Source organism: Frieseomelitta varia, unplaced genomic scaffold, assembly GCF_011392965.1.
Source record: "Frieseomelitta varia isolate USP_RPSP 00005682 unplaced genomic scaffold, Fvar_1.2 scaffold_258, whole genome shotgun sequence".
NCBI lineage: Eukaryota > Metazoa > Arthropoda > Insecta > Hymenoptera > Apidae > Frieseomelitta > Frieseomelitta varia.
In genome coordinates this window covers 1-10,614 of record NW_025109988.1, presented here as the reverse complement: position 1 = coordinate 10,614, position 10,614 = coordinate 1, and the positions used below count along the sequence as shown (strand labels likewise).

The 10,614-nt window shown below is 29.8% G+C and overlaps 1 protein-coding gene across 6 annotated transcripts; it reads right to left on the bottom strand.

The window, feature by feature from the left end:
• Window positions 1-705: 705 nt before the first annotated feature.
• LOC122528768 lies at window positions 706-9,091 on the bottom strand. Of its 6 annotated transcripts, XR_006306662.1 has the most exons (9): window positions 8,989-9,091; window positions 8,836-8,895; window positions 6,834-7,123; window positions 6,535-6,778; window positions 5,756-5,980; window positions 5,462-5,611; window positions 4,996-5,215; window positions 3,967-4,886; window positions 706-3,884 (listed from the first exon to the last, which is right to left on the bottom strand). XR_006306662.1 is itself a non-coding variant. In XM_043654254.1 (8 exons), the coding sequence occupies exons 4-8, from the start codon at window positions 6,754-6,756 to the stop codon at window positions 4,570-4,572; spliced, it is 1,134 nt and encodes a 377-aa protein (XP_043510189.1). In that variant the 5' UTR covers window positions 6,757-6,788; window positions 6,834-7,123; window positions 8,836-8,895; window positions 8,989-9,091; the 3' UTR covers window positions 706-4,569. The 6 variants fall into 6 exon arrangements, 5 of the variants coding, with proteins under 5 accessions (XP_043510189.1, XP_043510187.1, XP_043510188.1 ...); XM_043654254.1 differs by having other exon boundaries at window positions 706-4,886; window positions 6,535-6,788; XM_043654252.1 differs by having other exon boundaries at window positions 706-4,886.
• Window positions 9,092-10,614: the final 1,523 nt, after the last annotated feature.

The following is a 10,614-nucleotide window of genomic DNA, read 5'->3' as shown; positions in this document are numbered from 1 at the left end:
AAAATGGTACTTTGAAATGTTATCAATTATAATGAGATACGATTGTGATATGCGTACACATGTTGCAAACGTGTAACAAAAAATTAGTATAAATGGCAACTTTAATCATATAAGAAATGACGAAAATAGTGTCACTGAATTTTAAGATTTATCAACATAACGATAATCAACTATTTAAATGTTTTTGTAATTTTTGTAAAATACATACATACGTAGTAAATATAGTGAATATCTTGCAATTTTGTACATATACGTATATATATTTTCAGATTTGTTTCAAACAACTTCATCAATATAATTGCTCAATTTCGTATGCCTGTTATATATTTACTTGTGTCACGTTGATTGAAACCTAATTTAGTAGTCAATGATTTTCGAGATTTCAGAAAATTTTATTACTGACAAAAGTAATAAAAACTGATATTGCATTACAAGAATCATTTGCGTAAAAAAGAAACAAAATTGTTACAAGTATTTCAAGGGGTTATTGCACGATGTATTTCTGTAAAAAGTATATTTATTCAGCATAATAACAATAAATGGGTACAATCAATTTATTTATACTAATTGTAAGAAGTAGATTTTAACTTATTACTAGTTTAAATTTTTGCAAATTATATATATATATATATATATGTATGTGTGTATGTATAAGCACTATGTATTATTTTGCTTAAACGATATTTATTTTTTCTTTTTTCAAAATTTCATGGGTATTGCGTTGCAAACGAAAAGTAAAATAAGATCAAGCTCGTTGTTATTAACTTTAGCACTGTTGACAGAAAAGAAATGGTGAATAGTGATAAACTAAGGCATAGATATCCATTGAGGTATTTATAAAGAAGGCTGTATGTTTACCAATTTAAAATGGAAATATTTTAAATTTCAAGTCTTCTGTTTTGAAGTTCAAAATTTATTTCATTTGCTCTAAAGTCTTAATTAATTTTATGATTTTATCACATTCTTCTATCAACACACAGTACATTTTTAACTGTCCAAATGCAATCAAGAGATTAAAAAATTTCACATATACACGCGCATAGGCATAAATTAACATATTATCACACTTTTTTTAAGTTTAAGTAAGCGATCAATTTAAATTACGTTTACCCAGGCGATCATTTATTCATTTGTTATTTTTAACAACAATTGTCATGTTTATAAAGAATAATTAGAAGGGCAAACAACAAATCACGAACGCACAACAAATCATTATTCGTCCTCGTATTAAAATTTTACAAATACGAAGAATAGCAGAATATCAAAGTTCTATTGATACTATTACTATTATCGCAGTAAGCGTTATGAGAGATATTCTCACGTTGTTACCTGTGTTAATCAAAGCTTTGAATCAACAACTCTTAATCAAAATTTTTTTTGACAATGTTTGATGTCCATGTATATCGATGTTATTCGCTATTAAAACGAGAAATTCGGAGCTACGTTGATAAATGTATGTAAATGTAGCAAGTTAACGTTTGCTTCTAACTTGAAATCGCCTTAGTCACGAACGAAATTAAAATCATTTCATAAAATCTTTGATCGACAATTTAACAATTTATTATTTACCAAAATCTGAAACCTACTGGCAGTATTATTGGAAGTACATCGATTGAAAGAAGCTATGTCTGTTCTACTGATATTTTCTTTATTTTAGTATTCGTTAATATACTAGTCATTGAGCTGCTCGGTCATAGGAAACTATTTTCGATTCACAATATTGCTTTCTCACGTTACTAGTAAATAATGTACTATTATTATTGTACTGACAAGAGATTGAAAATATGAAACAAAAGCAATTGGAAAAGAAAAACAATATTTTTTGACAAATTTATGACGTTATTCGCTATATAACTTTTAAGTGCAAACTGTAATCTTGTTAATGTATTTGAATACTATTATTTTATTTGACAACTACTTTCGTTTCGTCAATCAGTGAAAAAAATAAAAATATCAAATTAGTTGTAAGATTTGAAAAGTTGAGAAAAGAATTTTAACGATTTAACGTTGATTTCCCTTTCTTTTCGGTTTGCAAAGTTCTATGTACCATGTATTTATTTGCATTGCAAACATGATAAAATAATTTCAAGACGCCTAAAATAGCTTATTCTTTCTTTCGTGTATCTTTAATAAAATGATAGTATATGTATATCATTTTTATATTGAAATATTGAATCACGCAATTAGGCATGTTTCTCCTTCCATTGTGTATATTCATAGTTGGATAAAAACTCCACCAATATACATCAATTAAAGAGACATATTTATCATAAACATATTTTTCCACAATCTGTAAGATCATCTGACTGTGCTATTTATAGTCAAGTCAATTTTTTTTATTGTTCTACGCTTTTAAAAAATTTTAAATGAACGTGAAGTCAAACGTTTGAAAAATCTATCAGTAAAAATAAAAATTTTCTAGAAGGAACAATTATTTCCGCAATTTAAATATTTCTACAATTTTGCAACAAAAAATATCATCCGATATTAGACGCTAACGTTCACTTTCAAGCTAACTCAAAGAGATTCGATGAATTTATAGTAAACGCTGAGAATCGATGCGTACGATAAATCTTTCATCAACGCACAATACAATATAACTGTAAAGAATTTATATCAGATCTGTCCGCAATTTGTACCTGATTAGGCCTGATTTACAAAATAAAATTTACTCCTTTTTCCAAGCGCGTGTATATACGTACTATGTATACTGTAGAAAGAAAAATAATCAAAGAATATAGAAATTGATCGTATGGAAAAAAGAGTACTTCGAAAGTTAATCGTGTTAAATAAAGTTGAATATTTTAATATCGATGATAACTTTTGTTGTTGTTGTTGTTGTTGTAAATAATTACATTGTAAATAAATAAGCATTATCGAAGTAGGAAATTGTTGTACGCATTAAATTGCAGTGACCAAGCTTTTCTCACTTTCATCTCGTCAAGTATTAGGTGATTGCAATTTTTTTTTAGAACATTTTTACATCTTAACACGTTGTATATATGTACGTGTATCTCCCACGTATGCCACGATTTTTCACGTACTTCTGACGACATTTTCACAAAAGAACGTTTCAACAAAAGTTAATCAGTTTGTAATCAAATCAAAATTCATTTTGTAATACATGAAATTTCAAAAAAAAATTTTTTCCACTAAAAAGTCAAGATCATTTTGACCTTTCTAAACGATACTACGTATCTCTGATTTCATAGCGTTGTAACCTTGTATAAAAACGAACTCAACGCTCTATATACGAAGTAAACAGTGAAATAAACTTGTACATCGTATATTTACAATCATAGAAACGTCGAGTGCATCAAAGGAAACATTATCATATTAAATGTAACTTGCGAAGCGTGTCTACGATAATGCTTCCCTTCGTTTATTCTACGTTTCTACATTCAAAGTCATTTCAACGTCATGATACAGTAGGTTGTTAAATTTGTTTCACATTATAATATAGTATAACGTAATATACAATATGTGTCAATTAAAAAAGTTAAACTGCCCTTCACTTTGTATTGGAAAAAAACATTTTTAGAAATTTTGAGTAGCCGACTGAAAAGTGAAGTTGATCAACGTATTTCTTTGTCGGAACATCAGACGTGTTTGAAAAATCGTAGTGATAGTTACGAGAGGTACACTGTACATGTGTATATAAATAACATATATATTCATATACTATTGTCGCGAAGAGAAAAAGCTCTTGAATCGAACGTACAAATTTAACGAGCAGTACGCAAGAGCGTGTAGACGATACTACACGATTTTAATACATATCTTGTATTCTATTCTGTAATTTGTACTCTATCCAACTTGCAACCTAAAGTTTTCGGTATCTCGTCTGTTATTTATCGCTGCTTGTACAAGCCACAGATGAATCGCTGCAAGCGAATAATATATTATTTCTTCAGTATATATATATTACAAATAGGCAACATAATCATGGTAAGTAGTATGCTTTACCTGACAAGAAATAGATCATTATGATATTCATAATGTATAAAAAATCTTAAACTCTGAATGTGAAATCTTTGTATACTGCTCGTAAGAGTATAACATACAACATATCGTTTTCGTTTGCTTCCCTTTTTCTCTCAAGTTCTTTTAGTCCATCAATTTCTATATGAATTATACAATTGTGCGAAAATTACCCGAAAGTGCCCGTATATATATATGCCCGTTCTACGAGATTTGCACGCTAATCTTAAAATGAAAATTTATTCTATTTCTTCTCGTTGTTTTCATCTTGCTTTTCTTCGTCGTCAGCAAAAGACAGACAACGACAAACAAAATATAAATGAATACAATTCAGTACAATTGTCCGTTAATTTGCATTCACAAATATAAATTGTCGTATATATCGCAGGCATTTCGTACATATCAGTTCTTTTTCATTTGACTTATCACCGTGTTATACAGTATATGTGTTTTCATCTTTTTAGTTTTTAATCGGAAATTAGACGAAACAACAAAGACAAAACAAATGATGAAAGAAATCGTCGAATTTAATCAATGCTTATCCCATCCACGCGTGCAAACGCAGAAGAGGCAATTCGGTCGTCTATATTATTGCGTGGAACTGACGGAAGATCGATCACTATCTGTTGATGCTATATCCGAAAGCGGTAGAGTGGACGTTGCTAGCGGTGGCGAATCAGACGCAATATAATGTTCACGAAAGACTTTTATAGATGGTTGCCGTTGAGACGATAACGTAATATTTACATTTTCGGGTAAAGGAGGTAACACGTTATTTTGGAATTGTCCGGATATATTACCAACAGGCTGATAGTTAGCCACTACAATGATTTTTCCGCTTCTACTGCGTGCTTTTCCAACCCCGAAATAACGACTACTTGCCCAAATTAGTTGCGTAAAATGACCTGTTGTAAATATGATACAAATGATATGACGTAACAAACAATTAATTGATCAAGATGATCATGTCTATATAATTTATAACATCGTATCTCACTGCTTTTAAAAAAATACCTGCGTTTACATTAGCATGGAGGATATCCGGTTCTTTTAAAAAATCATATTGCTTCACAGCTGAATACCAATACGACGCAACATCTTGTCCAGTTACGTCAGTTGGAATAGCACTACCAGGTCGACAATAAAGATTTTGTCCCACCTCTCGATCGTTTCTATAGTAAAACGTATTAGTATGCGCTAAATGATTAGCCCATGTTTGCGCGTACTCACACAACTGCAAAAGAAACAATCGATTTATTCAGTGTATAATACACGTATGTATAAATACACGTTTATTTACACGTTTATACAGTATTTTACGTTTTACGTATACACGCGTAACTACGAGTATCACTTCCTCTCTTCCGTTCTGTGTCTTTTCCGTATATCTTTGTTCTTTGTTCTTGTTCATCTCTCTTTCGTAATAATAGCAAACAACTTTTTCTTCTTAATCTATCGAAAGAACATTACTTATCCTTACCTGTGGTGACATCGTTAACGGCGGTGCATTGTGTCTTTGTCGATAAACATTGTGCCAGCATAAACATTCAGTTATAAATTCACTATCTCGCCAGTCGGTCTCCAAATCGTTACTGTCATGTGCGATACTCATCGGCCTGTTACTCAGGATCTACGTCGTATCGACAAAAAAAAAAAAAAAGAAAAAGAGCAGGGGCAGTAAAAATTTGACAAAACTAACTACACGTTCGTCTCGTTCTTGGCTAGTGTCCTAAGCGTTTGATCTAGATCGTCGAAATATTCTATCTTGTCTCACCTTTTTTAACAGCTTCGGTCGATTGTCCAACTGATGGATTTGATCGTTATTCAAAACCGAAGATACAGAAGTCGATCCGCAGGTATCTGAAATTCGATTTGCTTTGTACAATTTCGATTGTTCCACTCTTTTTCGAAGATTTTCTAACGCTTTGGCCTCTTCCCTTTTTCTAGAAGGAGGCCAATTTGCGTTCGAGGTATGAATCATACTGATGCCAACAGTATCCTAAAACGTAAAATAGCCATTAGTTTTTGAATCTTAGATATTACGTATAATTCTTTCGTTCTCTTTGATCATTTCCTTTTCTTTCCTTTCGTGTCGTATCATATCAACACACAACTTTGAATTATTGGTCAAGCGCAAGATACAATCAGAATATACGCACCGCACTGCTGAATATGTTTTTCTTGAAAATTTTCTTTGTATTTCTTAGGATATCCTATATATGTAAGTACGCAAAAGACGATGTTGAAAATTTTTAACTTTGTCAGATTGTTTTATCTTTTCTTTTTCTTGCGTTAAATGAAATAATTTGAAAAAAAAATTGAGCAAACTACGCATATATTTTTAATAAATTCAAGGAATGCTCCGATTAAATATCATTCGACAATGTATCAATCATTTTTCATCAAACGTCGAAAATGGAAAAATTTATTTGTCGTATCTTCCGTATTCGATGTTAATCGAATTTTGTACACTTTGTACATTTGCATATTTTGTACACAGAGTAGCAAACGAAGAAAAAAAAAAAAAAAAAAGACAGAAACGAAATACACTACCTTTTGATGATTACCATTTGCAAGATTAAAATCTGCCAAATGAGCCGTTTGACTAAGTAGACGACGACTAGCAGGACATCGATTGCGATTTATTATCTCTTTTTGAATAGCGTATTCAATGAAATAACTTTCAATTTCCATGTTATCGCGGTTGGATGGCGATAGAAGTTCCGTAGTTTCTTCCGCAGTATCAAAAGTACGATTCACTTCACGCAATTCCATAATGAATTAACTCTCAGATCTCCTGCAACCAACTGCAACGTTATCCTTTTGTGCTTTATCGTAATCCGTTAACTCACCTATCCGCGATTACTAATTGTCTATCGTTGACTGCTAAGCTACCACTTTCACCTCGATGCGCTTGATTCATCAGAATGTTCTCTACCCCTTCCTTCTTTCCTTTTTTCTTCCTTTCCTTCACTCGTTTCACGTACTTTTGCGTCGTCGAGTTCTTGTCTGATTTTACCTACTCATGCGCATCTTCAACTTAACTGCATATGTATATGAACACATTTCCGCATTGTTCCACATATAGGGTGGGTGGCTTTTTACTACCAACCAAAAGTCAAGTATGCGATACGCATGCACGCTGTCACAACACGATTACATATTTCTCTATATTCTTTAATATTATTCTATTCATTCACAGTTTCAGTCGGTAATAATAATTTCCATATTTGTTAAGTTTTGAACACAACAACATAAATTATAGATGGAGCGTCAGAAATGTTTTTTTTTTATAAATTATATTTTCGTACAATCGAATTTGTTTCATAATTTTTCGTATTCGATAATAGACAAATACTCATATATGTTTTTATTTCAATGGCGGCACGTTGAGACAATTAAATTATTTTACATTATTCGAAATCCTCACTCGATCAAATTTTATGATACGAAAAAGTTTAAACGGATGTATGCGATACATATAGGTAAAAAATCTTTGTAATAATCAAGCAGGTTAGATTGGTATGTGCGATCATATTGTAAATAAAAAGATCAACAAAGTATTAAAATTACAAGATCTATTTTTTTATTCATTTTATTCAATGCACAATGATGCCGACCTAATAAAGGTGAAGTTTTCTTCCATTTATTTTGTATCTTTTATTTCTTTCACATCGCTGATACAAAAGGGAATCCTGCTTCTAGATGAATCAAATATGAGAGATTTGCAGTGATACTACGTTATCTTGATTTTATTCATTTTTTCATCACATTATCAACTTGTACAATGTTGTCCCCCAGTATCAAACATTTTATTGCCTACTAATATTTTACTTCACAGTATTCTATTTTTTAAAGAATTTTTTAAAGAAAAGTAATCATTACGACATCATACAAGTTAATTTATGTACCAAAATTAATTTGATACATAAAATATCTAATACGTTCTATAAATTATTTAGAATCGTTCTATAAATAATCTATCAAGTTACTAAATGAAAAGTATATTGTATATAAGTTGCCTCTGAAATTGTAAAAAATATATAATCAATATCACATTATAATTAACATTATACGATTGAAATATATAATTGAAATATCCCTTGAAATGATAAACACGTTCAATTTTATTTTTATCGATACATATAAATACAATTATGAATTATCACACATACAACGATAATTAAAAAGTATAACAGATTCACTTTGGATCGAGTATAAATTATTTGAAATGCTTTATCATCAACTAATTACCAGTCAATTATGCATAGAAACGCATTTAGTTACAGAAAGAATTATAGATTTTTTGCATCAATGTTAAAAAAATTAAAGCTAATGGTTTGTAATTCCAACAAGCATCAGTTTCTAATCTAAATGAAATTTCAAAAGAAAAAGTGGCAAATGAGACACTAAATATAAAACTTTAGTTTCCGGTAGTTTCTGAGATATTAATTTTATATTTTGTCCTCCTTTTCTTCATCCCTACTAAATTTTTTTCTTTAAATTCTTTCTCCTTTAGCAGACTTCCCGGATCTTGGCCTTTTGATTCAGATTTCGTTGTTTTTCGTCACTTCCTTCAACGTTATTTAATTTTAATTTAGTTGAACTTGTACGGATATCTATTTTTGCGTTATCAGTTTTATCGTTCCTCACATTTCTTTACATCATTTAAGATTCAAAATTGTTTCTTTCATATAAATTTCTTTTATGTATATATATATATATATATATATATATATATATATATATATATACATATTGTTATTATTATCTCTTTTCCGTGTTTCTAAATTGCGAGTTGATTTGATTTGAGAAATTTATCACAAATGGATGTTAATATCATTTTATGCTTACGTGTCATCGTACGTTCGTATTCATTTTTTCTTTTTCTTTTGAGTATTTTCCACTTTAACACTGAAATTAAAAATTTATATTTTGGTTATTTTTGTATTTGTATTTAATCTGAATTAAAAATATGGAAAATTGTAAATTTAATAAATTTTTCACCTTCACACACAGGTAAGAAATGGGAAATAATTATGAACAATCAATATTGAAAACCTTATTAGGTAAAAAAAGTGTGCCTATCTATAGTGTCTCCATCTTACGGAAATTATTTCGTCACACCAAATTATTTTCCAGCGGGATATTCCAAACGACAGTAAACTATCATTATAGCAGTTTTATAAATAATTGTATAATTTTACTATTTTATAACGCCCAAACTTTCATAAATATAGTAATTGATTTCAAACTTTTGTTCCTAGTAATTAAACCAAGTGCTTAAAAGATATGGATACTCTGGTCAAAAGTAATATTAACCTCTGTTCGGACAGAAACATAGTTATCTACTTAATTCAATTATCATTTAAATTGTAGAATATATTTTGATAATGATATTATTAGTAGTTACCTTCATCTGTTTGTTTATATTAACTTTTTTTTTAAACCAAATAAAGTCAAGTATAAACATGAGAACCTCTGCGGAAATTTGTTTTCAAAAATCTTAGAGTTGTGGTACCACTTCTAGCATTCTAGGTTTACTTCAGGGAGGATACTCGAGTAACAGCGGGAAAATTGAATGATTTTTACAAATTATTTTCTCTAGAAAATTACTAACAATAAAAAAACTAATATTTCGCTCGTGCTAAGATATATTCATAAGTGAAAGAAAAAAATTATACGCAACTATCGTTTTTATATAATTACAGACTTTCAGAGAGAGCCTTCGTTTGTTTATAAATTTTTTAATAAATAATATACATATGTATTTTTAATAAATAATATACGTATGAAATTTTAGACGAGCAGAGGAGAATGCTAAAAGAGAGGATGGAATTGATAGATAAATTATTAATTTCACACAGTGGGCAAAAATTTGATTTTAAATTTGAAATGCAACAAAATGTGACAATTCTGTTGAAAATATAGCAATATATTCAAAATTTACAGTAATACTGGCGTTTCAAACGGAAACAACAAACCATTTGGTCACAGTTAATAAGTATCATCAACAATGTATCAATACGTTTCTGAATGTATTTCAAATAAAATTCTTACGCTCTTTCTCTCTTTTCTTCAAATAAAATAATTTTATTGAGATAGACAAACATTTATACGCAGTATAGTCTCTAAAATAAAATATTCCTGTATTGTTATTCATTTATTATATTCATTTAGTTATCGTTTATTAGAAGTCTGCATGCAAAGCTCGCAAGTATCATCTTATTTTGATTTCAAACTGCCACTGCATCCTCCGAATCGACGAATACGAAGAAAATTGTAGCATTTGATATTACCGTTGTAATTACAATCCTGTAGAAACAACAAATAAAAAGATATATATAATAATAACAGATATATAATAATAACCATATGTATGTATGTATTCACGCGCACGTACCTGAATAAATTTCGCTATGTAGACCTCTAATGTGCCAGCTGCACAATAAGGATAGTTCTTACATTGTGCATACACTGAATGAAAAACATGAATTTTTATTATTGTATTATTTTTATATATCTATCTGCATATATGTGCGAAATCATAATACATAAATACGAACCATATTTTTTTGAGTTGTCGTTGAGAGCAGGTTTGCCAGCGTCAGTTCAATACCGTCACGTTGCAGG

Coding starts and splice junctions, on each gene's coding strand:
- LOC122528768 (XM_043654254.1), bottom strand. CDS start 6,756: ATGGAATTGCGTGAAGTGAATCGTACTTTTGATACTGCGGAAGAAACT. Junction 5,981..6,534: donor CAAATGGTAATCATCAAAAG/GTAGTGTATTTC, acceptor TTTACGTTTTAG/GATACTGTTGGCATCAGTAT. Junction 4,887..4,995: donor CCATGCTAATGTAAACGCAG/GTATTTTTTTAA, acceptor TATTTACAACAG/GTCATTTTACGCAACTAATT.